Raw genomic sequence first — 15330 nt, 5'->3', positions numbered from 1 at the left:
GGCCAGTCCCAGCCTTGTAAGAATCTTTACCAAGGGTGCTGTAGTTATTCATAAATGATTTCCCAAAGCAAGCACCAGTATATAAGGTGAATTTGAGGATAGAGGGAAATGCTTAATCTGCAGTAGTTTGGGGAAACTCAGTCATCAAAATGAACCTGTCATCAGAGTTGAGGGTGATCAGAGACACATCGGCAAAGGAATTCAACAACTAACAGCAAAGGCTTTACAGCTCTTCTAACTGCGGCCAAGTCATTCCAGGCATTGCTTGCCCCTGTATGTGGCCCCAAGTCCCAGAGGAAACTGGGCCCAGAGCCTCTTTTTAGGCGATGCTTCTGTGTATGTCCTTCATTATCTGAGATATTGGCCAAAAGATTATTTGCATAATTGGGGTAGGGGGTATGTCTATTTCAATGGTGGCACCAAGACTTCCAGGCTGTCTCTTGGTGCCTCTTTTTATTTTTGGCCCTAGACAGTTGCACACTTGATGGCCACCTAAAAGCCAAAGCCAGCAACATAGTGGCTGCAGCTATGATTTTGTAGAAGTGCTTTTTTTGGTGGTTTCAAAATATTTGTAAACATTGGTGGTTAGACAGCAGCATGATTGCTGAGACTATACAATTTAAGATTAGTTCTGACTTTTAATATATAATTATATGCAGTTTTATCACTTCAGCTTAGCAAGCTGCAATAGCAAAACATAGAATAGTATTTTTGTGCAGGGTTTTTTTCTTCTATTTAATGTACAAAAAAGTAATCTAATTTTGCTTTCAGTAAAACCATCTATTTATGTAATAGAAATATTTTTTAATGTGGGAATTGAACTGGTGTTTAGAAAACATCTTAAACAAAAAGACATTTTGTTCAAGATCTCCTGCAAATCCAAGTACTATGGGTATTAGGAATCCCGTCTGCTGAGATGGGTGAGGCAGCAGTGAAGGGAGAGTCTCAGACGGCCTGGAGCCCTACACCTAGGAAATGGCATTTGATGCCATCCTTTGGTGGGCAAAATGCCCCTGCTAGGAGATTAGGCTCCAAAATGGTAGTATAGTTGTCACATTTCTCCCAGATTAGGCTTTGGACAGTCAGTAAGGGTCTGAACTGCCAAACATCGCATCTCTTTAATCAAGTCTTTAGTTCCTTTGTACATAAGGACTCAGATTTTTAAAGGTCATGCCATCATTCTTCTCCAAACTCTTTTGAACTTGACATTTTTTTTTAGTGGAGAATAAAAAAGGGGTAGGGATGGAAGTGAGGAGAGTATGTCTTGTTGGTTTTGGTTTCTTTGTTTTTAATTACAGGTTGTTTTAAACAAAATACACTTTTGCTAATACTTTTGTTATCCTTTTTCATTTTGGTAAATATTTTGAGGGGGATAATGATTTTCACATCTTGAAGTTTTATATGTACTTAGCTTCTAGTAAACTAAAAAACTTTGAAAAAGTGTTTTTTTAAATTTAAAATAAATTGAAATGGGGCCTCACTATGTTGCTCAGGCTAATCTCAAACTCCTGGGTCCAAGTGATCCACTCACCTTAGCCTCCGAAAGTGCTGGGATTACAGGTGTGAGCCACTGAGATGGCCAAAAACTTTTAATTATTTAAAGTAAATTGGGCTTTTTCTTCATAAGATGATACGTAAATTCTAACAGAGTTAGCTTAGAGATGAATTTTTCAGGAGATAGTGATATAATTCTAGTGATAAAACATTAAATTCCTAAATAATTTTTTTCATCATGCTTCTATAGATACATATATATCTATAGTTGTCATCTGATTAAGTGATCCAGAGTCTTTAAAAATACTGAAGTTTTAAAGTAGACATAAAATAGTTTTAAAAGCTACGTAACTTAAGCATTCTGTATTGTGCTGAGTGACTAAAATATCCAAAAGTTTTAAAACATCACAAATACTTACTTGCTGCTTAAAAGCTGTGCTTTGTCATTTTCTGCTTAGAGATTTGATGTATTTGCTTAATTCATTTTTTAACACATTTTTAAAAACTGATTTCAGGAAGAGAAAATGAACAGAAATTAAATAACAACAAAATGCATTTAAGAAAAGCTTTGAAGAGTAACTCCTCCCTCACTAAGGGACTAAGAACAATGGTGGAGCAGAACTTGATGGAGAAACTGGAAACCTTGGGGATTAATGCAGTATGTTCATTCATTTTTGGAATATTTGTTAGTTTTACTATATTTTGTTTTCTAAATTAGAAATGATCAGAGAAGAGAAGTAAGCACATCAATTCTGTCCATGTTTGGAGACCAGAGGCTAATGTGACCTACTTTATTTATCAAACACTTGAATAGCACTCACTGTGTACCTGGCACACTTCTAAGAACTTAACAAATATTAACTCATTTAAACATAGAAACAAATCTCTGAAGTAAATGACATTAGTATCTTGACAGTTTACAGAAAAGGTAAGTAACTTGATTAACGTCACACAGCTAGTAATGAAGGAGCCAGGGTTTGTATCTAGGCAGTCACAGTGCTGCTTACATTCTGATATTAACCTCAAATCATTGCCTATTACAAAACCAGCACTTCATTAATACATGTTGAATGAATGGATGAATAGATACGATTTCATATTGTTGCCAGATTGAATAATTTTGGTATATCCTATCATATAGATTTTTTGCTTTTTCTATTTTTATTGACATACATAAAAGACACAAACCTTAATTGAACTTCATTAGTTTATATGTATATAAAAAAGTGCATCTACATATGCATATATACATATATATGCAAAGCTTGTGAGCACATATGCATGCTTGGGCACACACGTGGATGTGTATAGTGTGTATGTGTGTATGTAGATATGTATATATACATGTATGTATCCGTGTATATGCAGATATCTGTGTATGTGTATACACATTTGTGTATATGTATGTATATAGATGATTGTGTATGTTTTCAGATGTATGTGTATGTGGCTATATTTGTGGATATACATGTTTGTATACTTTTATGTATATAGGCAGATTTGTATGTACATGGATGTATGTGTACGATCTATAACCAGCACCCAAATGATGAGATCGAACATTTCCAACACTCTGGAAGACTCTCTTTACCTTCTCCTGTCAATATCACCCCCTACTTCCCAGTTGGAGAGAAAGGGTATTCTGACTTAATTTTGCTTATTCTTGAACCTCATAAAAGTGGAGTCATACACTGTGTAATATTTTATATCTTCTTTTGCTTATGATTTTATGTATATGATTCATACTTGTTCTTTCATGTGGCAGTAGTTCTTTATTTATTGCCTTATAGCATTCTATTGTGTGACTGTACTGCAGTTTATCTCTTCCCTGCTGATGGACATTTGTGTTTCTATTTTGGGGCTCTTCTTGGCTGTTAATTCTTGTACATGTCTTTTGGTGAACATGGGCATTTGTTTTTCTTGAATATATATCTAGGGATGAAATTGCTGGGTCAAAGGGTAGGCATATGTTTAGTATAGTAGGTGTTGTCAAATAGTTTTCCAAAGTCTTTGTACCAACTCACACTGTCCCTAACAGTGTTTGAGAGTTTAGTTGCTCCACATCTTTCATCAACTCAGTCTTTTAAAATTTGCACATAGACCCTTTTTAGGTGGGTTCTGACCACCCTTTGGGCAGTGGAAATCAAAGACATTCATCCTACACAGATTGTTTCTTGAAACTGTAGTTTTCCATATTGATTGTTTGCAAGTGGCTTTTTGGGTTTTAATTTTAATTGGGACATTTTCTTTTATCCTAAGATTATTAAAACTTTCTTTTTTTCCCCTAATGCTTGGAGAGGTTTTCCTAGTTTTTTGTTTGTTTTGTTTTGCCTTATTTTGTTTTTGTCTATCTGGGCTTTAAGAATTAGGTTTTGAAACAGTGATTTGGAGAGCTAACTTAATTTCCAGTTGGATCAGGTGTCCCCATATCATTTGTTGTATAATCCATTGTTTCTCCATTTATTTAAAAGGACACTTTTGTCATATAGGAAATCCCTATATATATTTGGATTTCTTTTTGGACTTTCAACTGTTTTACCTTGGTTTTTGTGTGTTCCTTTGCCCACACCATACTAATTTAATTGTAGTGGCTTTGTCCTGTGTTTTAGTATCTTTTATAGGCCATGCCTTCTTCATTAGTCTCCTTATTTCAAAAATTTACTGGTAGTTCTTCCATGTTTTGTTTTCCAATGAACTTTAGGAATAACTTTTCAACTCCCAGAATAATGCTTGTTGGGATTCTGATTGAAATTGTTTCCAGTTTTGTATATTAAGTTGGAAGGATTGACATTTGTACAGTATTAGGCCTTATCCTCCAGCTACATGGTATAGGAAGATAGGCATAAAACAAATGATTGTCCAGACAAATGGGAGATCTCTAATTTAGATTGTATGAAGTGAAATAAAGGAAAAGTAGAGGAGGGGGTTGATTGAATAACTGAGGTCAGAGAAAACTTCTTCTTGGAGGTGGTACTTAATCTGATGATGCAGATTTCTGTCCTGGGCAACTGGGTGGGTGGTAGGGCCAGTACCTGGGACTGGGAAGGCTGAGGGAAGCAAGGGGTATGGGGACAAAGATGATAGGTAGCTGTGTGTGTGTGAGACACTGTTATTCAACAAATATCCCTTTAACTAGTTTTCTTCTGTCTAGAATCTCATCAAATCCAGATGACTTTTCTCATATTGTCTCTTTAATTATGCTATTTGCATAGTTAAAAGTCACCTGTAGCCGGGTGCGGTGGCTCACGCCTGTAATCCCAGCACTTTGGGAGGCCAAGGCAGGTGGATCACGAGATCTGGAGTTTGAGACCAGCCTGGCCAACACGGTGAAACCCCATCTCTACTAAAAATACAAAAATTAGCTGAGTGTGGTGGTGGGTGCCTGTAATCCCAGCTACTAGGGAGGCTGAGGCAGGAGAATCATTTGAATCCGGGAGGCGGAGGTTGCAATAAGCCGAGATCGTGCCGTTGCACTCCAGCCTGGGTGATAGGGCCAGACTCTGTCTCAAAAAAAAATAAATAAATAAAAATAAAGAGAGAAAGAAAGTCACTTCTGATGCTTTGATGACCTATTGTTCCTTGTAGAATAACCTTTCAGCCTTTTGGGTTGGCATTTAGTCTCTTCTGCTGGTTTCATCACCCAGGTCTTTGTAAGCATTAACCTGTGGGATGTGCCTTGCCTGTTTCTGCCTCGACACCTTCCTTTCTCACAGGTGTCCATACCCCATGCCTACCCATCTGGAAATTTCTCCTTGTTTTTACTTGTTTGACTCCACCTGTCCTTCAGGCCACAGCTCAGCCTTCCCTTTCAGGCTTCTCTGGCCACTGGGGCCTTCGATGGCCTCTCTCCCTGGAATTCTTCTAGCCTTTGTAGACTCATTGGGTTCTTATGACACATAGCCTCGTTGGTCAGCCAGTCATAAACATATGCAAGCCTTATGTGCCCAACTGAACTCATGGCCTCTTTGGGGCCAGGACAGTGTGTTACTTGTTGGGGCACCCTCACCCTCTACACACAGCTGGAGTCCTGTAAGGATGGATTGAAATGTTGGCATAGTTAATGCTGATATATCCCCATGAAATGAAACCTCCCAGGATAATTGGCCAACTTAACATCTTATTCTTTCAGGATGTACATGGCATTTCAAGTGATCAATTGCATAGAGTACTAAAAAGTGTGGAATCAGAAAGACATAAACAAGAAAGAGAAATACCTAACTTTCATCAAATTCGAGAATTCCTTGAACATCAAGTCAGCTGTAAAATTGAGGAGAAAGCACTACTATCTTCAGGTAAGCTTGTTACCTACTGCAAATGGGAGCTTAATTTAACAACTTTTTCTTTTTTCTTCTTTTTTTCACCACAAGATATCATTAAATTATTATAATTTTAAATGGTTAACAAACTTTGCCACTTCATTGACAACTCTCTTACTGTTTGTACTATTAAATGCTGGGTCTTGGGTTTTAACAACCACCCTAGACTCTGGCTTTAAACCCTAGAGATGGGATTGTTCATTTCCACAGCAGCATAGGGGGTATTACACCGTTTACCTTTGCTTTTCACTTACTGACCGTAAAGGCAATGGAGACTCATGAATGACACTATATTCCAGATAAGTACAGTGTTTCTCAAATGGATACCCTTTCAACTGGAGAAGTACCCAAAATGATACAACTTCCTCCCAAAAACAGACAACTGATTAGACAAAAAGCTGTTTCTACTGATAGGACATCTGTTTCAAAGTGAGTATTTCAGCCCTCAGATTTATTTTATCAATGTTTGTCTTAGCTCAGGCTGCTTTAACAAAATACCATAGAGTGGGTGGCTTCACAGAAATGTCTTATATTCCCATTTTGGAGGCTGAAAGTCCAAGATCAGGATACCAGTATAGTCAGGTTCTGGTGAAGGCTCTCTGCCTTGCAGACAACTGCCTTCTTGCCATGCCTTCAGATGGTGGAGATACAGCGAGCTTTGGCCTCACTTCCTCTTATAAGGCACCAATCCCATCATGGGGGCTCCCATCTTCAATGACCTCATCTAAACTTAATCACCTCCCAAAGGCCCACCAGATACCATCATACTGTGGGTTAGGTCTTCAACATATGTATTTGGAGTGGGGGGGACACAGACATTGAGTCCATAACAGTGTTTGGTCCACCAGAGAATCACACTTGTAATTCCTACCAGTCTCTTGTTGACAGTTGGTGACTTTTGTTGCTGCTCTTCCTCATTAGTATATGTCAAAAGCAAAACTCACCAGTTCCATGGAAATGTATCTGAAATTATATTATTAACTTCTGCAATTTAAAAATATTTTTCTGTTGTTTTTTAGAATTAAGAAAAATATCATGGAAGATCATTTTCCCAGAAAGTCTTCAACTATTACGTGAGTACTGATGGGGATGGGAGGGTCATTTTAAAAATTATTTTCACTGAACATTCCTTTCATTTTAAAGTAGTATGCTCATTATGGTTGAATGAAGCCATAATTATTTACTATCATAATTTGTCCCTTTGTGATATGTTATTTGTGACATGTCTTTGTGTCTTTATAAGTTAGTACATAAGTCAATAGCCCTTAACCACATTGTGGATTCCATTAAGAAGAGAGACACCTGAGTCATTCTTATATCCACCCCCTGACAATGTTGAGTAATTTCTCAATAAGTACATTTAAATTAAATGGCTGATGTTGAGTTTTTATGCCTAGACCTGTGACAGTGTAAGTTTGTTTTAAATGTAATAATTTCGTGTTCCAGTTTTTTGTGGAAGTTAATAATGACCCTAGTAGCTCTTCCTCTCTTAGATTCTCTTAGGATACTAAAAACCCTAGCTCAATTGCTCATCACCTGTGTGCTACTGATTTAGTTGATTACTGTTTTAAGCTTGTTTTCTTATCTGTAATATGGGATATTTTAAGTCGCAATTTCCTTATCTGCAATATGGAATAATGCTGCCTTTTTCACAAGAGAGTTCTACAAATTAAATGGGAATGTATGAAGAGGGCTTGGCTCAGTGCTTGGCACTTGTGGGTACTCAATAAATTCTAGGTATATTGTTACTGATTATGAGTAAGACTAATTTGATCATGAATAATTTAATCATCATTGCCTTATTCTGGAGATATTGATGACATAAATCTCTCTTCATTGAGGCACTGTGTATTAGAGACAATAAACAATGATTCACCTTTCAAAAGCACTTTTCTTATACATAATCTCATGGGAAGAGCATTATTTCTTGGGATGTGGTGTGAATGAATCAACATGTACAAGACTGACACATTGTCTGGAATTTAGGTGCCCAATAAATATTATTTAAATGAACGAACACTGCTTTGAACTTCTATTTCACTTTAAAATTGGGGTAATAATTCATGTGATGATACAAATGAGATTGTGTATGTAAAAGCTCTTTGCAATAAAGTGCAGTATAAAGAAACTGTAAGTAATGACACAATTTTAAAAGATGAGTGGTTATACTGAGGAAATGTTTTTCTTTGAGAAATGTTTTTCTTAGGTGTATGAAAACCAAAATTATTAAGAATATACACATTTGGGTTTAGAGGAGACAGGCCCCAGCTTCAGCCCATTTTGATAAACATGCCCCGTTGCTGGCAGAGATCTGGGCGTGGGAGGATGCTTCAGTCATGGGTATAACCTCTGGCCTTGCCGCCATCTTGGTCATAACCCCAAAAGCACTTGTGCCCACTGGGAATTACCTGAGAAAGGTGCCACCACTTTAAGAGGCATATCTTTTAATATCATAAATCCTGAAGTGTTACGAAAACAGCGCCCCTGTCTCGGTGTTGATTTGTGTAGGACCCCTCCCTTTAGTTCAGAGGAGGAGCAGGAGGACGACGACCTCATCCGGGCATACGCATCCCCAGGCCCACTTCCTGTGCCACCATCGCAAAACAAAGGCAGCTTTGGGAAGAACACAGTGAAAAGTGACGCGGACCGGACCGAGGGAAGCGAGATCGAGGACACTGATGATTCTCCCAAGCCCACAGGTGAGCTGTTACCTTGGAAAACTCTCTGGAAACTTTATTTAGGACGGTGGCCCTCACCTGGGTGTACCGACCATTGGGAGTCTGAGCTCTGGGAGGGTGCGCAAGAAACGGATGCAGCGGATCCCAAAGGCGCCCACGGAAAATGGGCAGGGCTTAGCACTTTCCAGTTGAAGGAGAGGAAGGAGTTGGGAATGATACCTGGTATATTAGTTTGCTAGGGCTGCTATAACAGTAGCATAAACTGGGTGGCTTAAGGAACACAACCTTATTGCCTCACAGTTCTGGAGGCTGGAAGTACAACCGCAAGGTGTAGGCACTGTTGGTTCCTGTGAGGGCTGCCAGGGAGGGTCTGTTCCGCGTCTCTGTCCTTGACTTGTCTTCTCCCTGTGCATCCTCACATCATCTTCCCTCTGTGTGCATCTCTGTCCAGATGTCTCGTTTGTATAAGGACATTGGATTAGGGCCCATCCTAATGACCTCACTTTACCTCGATTTCCTTTGCAAAGACACTGCCTCCAAATAAGGTCACATTCTAAGGAATGGGGGTTAGAAATTCAACATGTGAATTTAGAGGGACACAATTCAACCCAGGACACTGGGTGACTATGAGAATGGCTGTTCTAATACACTGTGCTGCCTCTTGGAGCTGGAGTAATACTAAAGGAAGAAAGATCTTAGCCTGTCACTGCAAATATTTGCTGAAGAGAAGTAGAGCTGATGGGTCATTATTTTTTTAAAAAATTCTACTTAATGCAATTTTAAAATTATATATTTAAAACATATCAGATGTAATTTATTATATTTAATATATTGTATGTAATTTGTTATATTTAATATATTTTTGGATGTAATTTGTATTGTATATAATGTGTATATACCATGTATTTGTGTAATGAGATAAAATATAATGAATTCATTTAAAAATTCATATTTTTTGTAAATACCCTTATGAATATTCCATTCATGCAGGTTATCTCACTGAAATTAATTTCTGACCATACACTTGAATGAGATCATCTTTCTTTGATTTAAAATGAAAACTTTAGGCCAGGCACAGTCGCTATCACCTGTAATCCCAGCACTTTGGGAGGCGGAGGCAGGAGGATTGCTTGAACCCGGGAGTTCAAGACCAGCCTAGGCAACATAGCAAGACCTCGTCTCTATTTTTTTAAAATTAATTAAATAAAATGAAAACTTTATAGCTCATAGTCTCAAGGATTATGATTATTTTAAGGATTATGTGTTTAATTTTTTAACCCCAAAGTATATCAACTGACTTGGACGTAATACATAATTATTTCCAAAGCTTAGACTCTTTCAAAGTTTCCTGTAAGGTTATTTTGGAATTGAAGATAGATGAAATTTTTAAATACTTCACTTGCCTAATTTTTATTGATCTTATAGGAGCCACCATTAAAACACCTACTGAAAAAGTTGAAAAGATGTTTTCACATCGCAAAAATGTGAATAAACCAGTTGGTGGAACTAATGTTCCTGAGATGTTTATCAAAAAAGAAGAATTACAAGAACTAAAGGTGAAATCACTTTTACTTTCTAGATATACATTTATTTGTCTTTTGATAACACCTTAATGGTCACACTTTTTGTAGTGAAATATAAAACATAGTTAGCTGGTATAGTAGAGGTTGAGATTTTCACCTTTCTTGTTCTCAATATTGCATTTCTTTCCATTCCATAGACAGTCAAAGATATTGGTGTGATAACTGCAACAATACATAATAAGCATCACACTCTACAGGTTTTCAAAATCCTGTCACATGTATTATTTGATACTTGCAGATATCAAATGATTTGTACAAAGAAATTTGTGACTGACCAGAATCAGGGCCCTTCAGATCTTCTCCACTACCCTCACATGAGATCTTAGGGACTTCTAAGGGTTTAGCCCCACTTGGGAGCTGAAGTGAGGGTGGAGCTCAAGCTCCTCTGTCTGCATTAGAGAAGAAGCCCAAACATTTTCCCAGCGGTTCTAACAGCCAGGATGCCAGAAGTGTTTCTGTGGATGGAGCTCTCCCACTGTATTTCTGGGCACAGCAATGAATCATCTGTGTTAACTGGTCTTCCAGTCCAGGGCATTTTGTCAGATTACTTTTATTAGTTAATTCTATTTGTGTTACACAAGCCAAAAATGACAGAAAGTCCTGTGTCATTCAAGAGAGTGCAAAAGCATCTTTCTTTAGGAAGGACATGCTAGAACTGTGTGCACCTTCCGGTTGGGGGCTATTTCTCCAGGCCTTGGTGTGATGTGCCCGTAGTTAGATGTCATTATTATCACAGAGGTAAGAAGCGAGAGCACCCTGCCTTTTAGAGTTTCATACCCCTACAGTGTAGTATTTCTGGAATTTTCTACATTCATGATTGGTAGAGTAGGAAACATATATTTCCATGGCAGAAATGAAAAATAGATGATTCAGATTTCAGAATACCAACTTCCAAATCCATTTCATTGCCCTGCAGAAATGACTAGATTTGGAAGTATTAATAGTTCCCCACTTCTTTCCTTATGGTTCAATGTTAGATGCTCAGTCTAACCAATGAAATGATTGAGGGGCACCGGTTTTTGTTTTTTTAAAGAAACATTATTCTCCATTCCTTTCTTTTAGTGTGCAGATGTGGAGGATGAAGACTGGGACATATCATCCCTAGAGGAGGAGATATCTTTGGGAAAAAAGTCTGGAAAAGAACAGAAGGAACCTCCACCTGTGAAAAATGAGCCACATTTTGCTCATGTGCTAAATGCTTGGGGCGCATTTAATCCTAAGGGGCCAAAGGGAGAAGGTTCGCTGCTTTCCCCTCTAATGCAAGCTCAGTCCATTTTCTTATTAGTTGTGTTTCATCTTTATAAATATCTAATTAACTTATGCTAGTATATCATCAGACAAGAAAGCTGTCAGTGCTTTATGTTATTTAAATAAGGAGTGGATATGTATAACTTACTGATTCATATATATTGTTATTTTTATTTAATTATAGGACTAATCTTTAGTCTTTAAATTTTTAAATTTATTTTTATTTTTATTTTTTGAAACAGGGTGTTATTGTCACCCAGGCTGGAGTACAATGGTGCTGTCATGGCTTACTGCAGCCTTAACCTTCTAGGCTCAAGCAGCCCTCCCACCTCAGCCTCCCTAGTAACTGAGGCAGTCCTCCCACTTCAGCCTCCCAGAGTGCTGGGATTACAGGCATGGGCCACCACTCGTAGCCCCCAAATTGTTTGTATTCTTTAAATTTTTTGTTTGTTTGTTTGGGTGCAGTGGCTCACGCCTGTAATCCCAGCACTTTGGGAGGCCGAGGCGGGCAGATCACGAGGTCAAGAGATCGAGACCATCCTGGCCAACACGGTGAAACCCCGTCTCTACAAAAAATACAAAAATTAGTTGGGTGTGGTGGTGCGCACCTGTAGTCCTAGCTACTCGGGAGGCTGAGGCAGGTGAATCACTTGAACCTGGGAAGCGGAGGTTGCAGTGAGCTGAGATCACGCCACTGCACTGCAACCTAGCAAAAGAGTGGGACTCTGTCTCAAAAAAAAAATATTTTTTTTAATTTTTATTTATTTATTTTTTTAGGCTATGAGGTCTCAGTATGTTGCTTAGGCTGGATTCAAACTCCTGGGCTCAAGCAATCCTCCTGCCTCAGCCTCCTGAGTAGCTGTGACTACAGATGTTCTCCACAATGCCTGGCTTTTATATTATTTTTGAAAATGTCTATACCCATATTCTCTTCATGAAGATGCCTTTTAGGAATTAAAATTTCTGATCATATACCTGAATGAGACCACTCTTCTGGCAATTTTTCTGTATTAGTCTGTTTCCCTATTAAATATTTTTCTTCATTTTCTCCCAAGGGAGGTTTCTCTTGTAGCATTGTAGTCAGTAGGATGAAATACTATAATTACTTGAAATGATTTTCATATCCCCCAATCTAGAGCCTAGATAAGCCTAATAACTTAGTAAAGTTTTTTAAATTAGAAAATGTTAATATTTTGTCAAAGTAATTCTTGCACATGTTGAAAGCTGAGTAGTTCAGAAGGCTTCTCTTTGCCATCGCACCACCTTCATTAGTGGTACCTCTGTGCCGCTCAGTAACGGCCTTAAACCATCTGTTGATTCATCGACTTTAGATATTAACTGTTGATGTCCTGCAAAGACAGATGGGGACTTGGCTCATTTTCACCACCCACCGCACCTCTCATGCCTTCTTCACTGTTTTTGTACTCCTACATATAATTTTATTACTTTTTTTGTTTTTAATTAGAGATGGGGGTCTCACCAGGTTGCCCAGGCTGGTCTCAAACTCCTGGGCTCAAATGATCCTCCCGCTCCAGCCTCCCAAACTGTTGGGATTGCAGATGTGAGCCACTGCACCCAGCCTGTAATTTTAAATTAATACCTGCACATCTCCACCCTTGCTCTTTTCATTTTCAGCAGCCTCTCGCCCCTTTGTAAGATAAGCTGTTGCTGCCTCTGTCCTTCACGATACCTTTTCTCTCACATTGTCCAGTTATAACATAGCTGTTGCATAACTGGCATCAGTTATCTGTGCTGTCTAAGCGTCAACTCTAATTATTGAAAACCAGGAGACCCTGTTTGCATTACAGTGACTCTTTACACGGCCAAGAGGATGCCCTAAGGAAATCTCCTGTCTCTTTACTCCAACATCATAAACCTGTGCCCCTGGAGGAACACATTTCTACAGTCAAACTTGAGTGGAATTCTCTGCACTCTATTTCAGTGGCTCAAAATCATGGCATTTTAAAATTGGCTTCATTGTTAAGCCTATCTACCCTAGAAAATCTGTTTTTTAACACTTAATCCCTACTTGGCTTGCTAATTTCATCTTTCTTTCTTTACCATCTATTCACTCAGAGTCAGTAACTATAACACAAATGTACTGAGCACCTTCAACATCCAGGCCCTGAGCTGAATGCTGGGGAAGGAGTGGGAAGCAGGATGTGGCCCCTGCTGTTTGTAGGCTGCAGGGTGGAAGCTTGCATCCAAGGGTCCTGTGAGTGTGTCCTAGAGATGTGACCAATTCATGGTTGGATTTTAAAGTGCCATCCTATACATAGCTCATGGGGGTTGGGAGATGAGGATTCCTGAACACATTTAGACACTGAGTGATTAATGACAATATGAAATTATGGATTTTTATAGACTTGACAATGTGCTTGTTTAACCGTTGAGGCCTTCTCTTCTCCTGCCTTTCCCCACCACTTACAGGACTTCAAGAAAATGAATCAAGCACATTAAAAAGCAGCTTAGTAACTGTGACTGATTGGAGCGATTCTTCAGATGTCTAATTCCACATGTCAGAAGATTCTTCCAGAAGCCAGCAGTATTTCAGTATCACAGTGTTTCAGTAACTTGCCTCCATGATTCCAGTGCTTCTGCCTTACTGTGTTTCCAACAGCAACACAGAGACTGATTGAAAGAACAATGGTCTCTTTAATGGCACCTATTACAGTATTGAAAATCAGATCATCAACAGTATTTCAAAGCATATAAAGGTGTTTAAGACTTCTGCTGCTGCTTAAAAATAACATGTCATTGAAGTCATAAAAAGTTTTTTCTTCAGAACGGTACTCTAGTGTTAAGTGTATTTTTTTCCAACTAATTTTTAAGTGAATTTTTTTTTAACATACGGCAGGTTTTGGTTTGAATTACTAAAACTTTAAAAAATATTTTTCTTACGTATGCTGTAACATCATAGGTGTTTATAAAATTCTGTTAGTAGTCTTAAAATTGAATTGGTGGAACCACTAGTCCCTAAAAGTTAGTCTGGTTATTTTTCATATAGAAGTAAGTTTAATCCGAGTGTGGTGGTGTTCACCTTTAATCCCAGCTACTTGGGAGGCTGAGGTGGGCGGATCGCTTGAGCCCAGGAGTTCAAGACCAGCGTGGGCAATATAGAAGACTCCACCCCTCCACACCCCAAAAAAGTAAGTTTAGAATTAGAATATAGCTAAGTCCAATGTTAAATACATTTTCCTGAAGTACATTTGTCACATTCAGCTTTGAGAAACTGTAAGCATGTTACTATTAAATGGTTGGTTATTTTATATAGTATATTCTTTATCTTGGATATTTTATGAATAAAGTGTAGTTATTTTAATTGCCAATTTATCAGACTAAATAGAAAATATTTGAGTCATTACTGAATTCATGTATGTATGTTTTTTTTTTACTTTTTAAATACCCAACATGTATTATGAAATACCTCAAAAGTAATTTAGTTACATTCTTAAACAATGACATTGTTGAAAGTCAGAAAGTTCATATAAACTGTTTTTTGCATTTTTATAACTTGGTGGTACTATATTCTGTTTCCAAGAAAAAGTAACCTTTTAACTAAAAGATTTGTTGGGTTTTAGATCTCTTTCCATTTGTCAACCTTTTCAGTAAAGCACTCCGTTATGTCATTGTGACTGTGGCTGTGTTATTAGAGATGAATTCTGAGTTAAATTTATACTTATTAGAGGTCTTACAGAGGGAGAATCTGGCCTTGACAGCTATGCCATATCACATCCTGTCCTAATGGTTAGAATAAATCTTTATCTGTTTCCACACACCCTGGGATCCTTTTTACTTGTAAGCCATACTTGCCCTCTAAAAAAATTTTTCCAACTTCCTAAAGGGGCTATTTCATGCAGATATACTCACTTTATATGTATGTTTCTAAAAGCTTTAGTGAAGGCTGAATCCAAGTTTCATGTAGTAGGACAGAGAATGGCAGTCTACAAAAATACACCATACCTAAGATGACCCATGTGTCACTTTGTTCATTCAGTTATTTATTCAACA

General features: G+C 38.0%; 1 protein-coding gene across 6 annotated transcripts in view; it reads left to right on the top strand.

The window, feature by feature from the left end:
• The window catches only part of DZIP1 (DAZ interacting zinc finger protein 1), a 62596-nt gene extending 47653 nt beyond the window's left edge, over window positions 1–14943 (top strand). For 4 of the 6 annotated variants that reach the window (XM_050766542.1, XM_050766545.1, XM_050766541.1 and 1 more), the window contains 7 exons: window positions 2010–2152; window positions 5624–5786; window positions 6110–6239; window positions 6830–6883; window positions 8319–8509; window positions 9914–10044; window positions 11134–11462. In XM_050766542.1, coding sequence (XP_050622499.1) covers window positions 2010–2152; window positions 5624–5786; window positions 6110–6239; window positions 6830–6883; window positions 8319–8509; window positions 9914–10044; window positions 11134–11397 — 1076 coding nt within the window. In that variant the 3' untranslated portion in view covers window positions 11398–11462. Of the gene's footprint in view, window positions 1–2009; window positions 2153–5623; window positions 5787–6109; window positions 6240–6829; window positions 6884–8318; window positions 8510–9913; window positions 10045–11133; window positions 11463–13749 lie in introns of those variants that run through there. The other 2 variants (XM_050766547.1, XM_050766543.1) reach the window with 1 other exon arrangement.
• Window positions 14944–15330: the final 387 nt, after the last annotated feature.

This window comes from Macaca thibetana, chromosome 17 (assembly GCF_024542745.1).
Source record: "Macaca thibetana thibetana isolate TM-01 chromosome 17, ASM2454274v1, whole genome shotgun sequence".
NCBI classification, from domain to species: domain Eukaryota; kingdom Metazoa; phylum Chordata; class Mammalia; order Primates; family Cercopithecidae; genus Macaca; species Macaca thibetana.
Note: the sequence above shows the minus strand (reverse complement) of the source record. Positions and strands in the feature narration are given on the sequence as shown.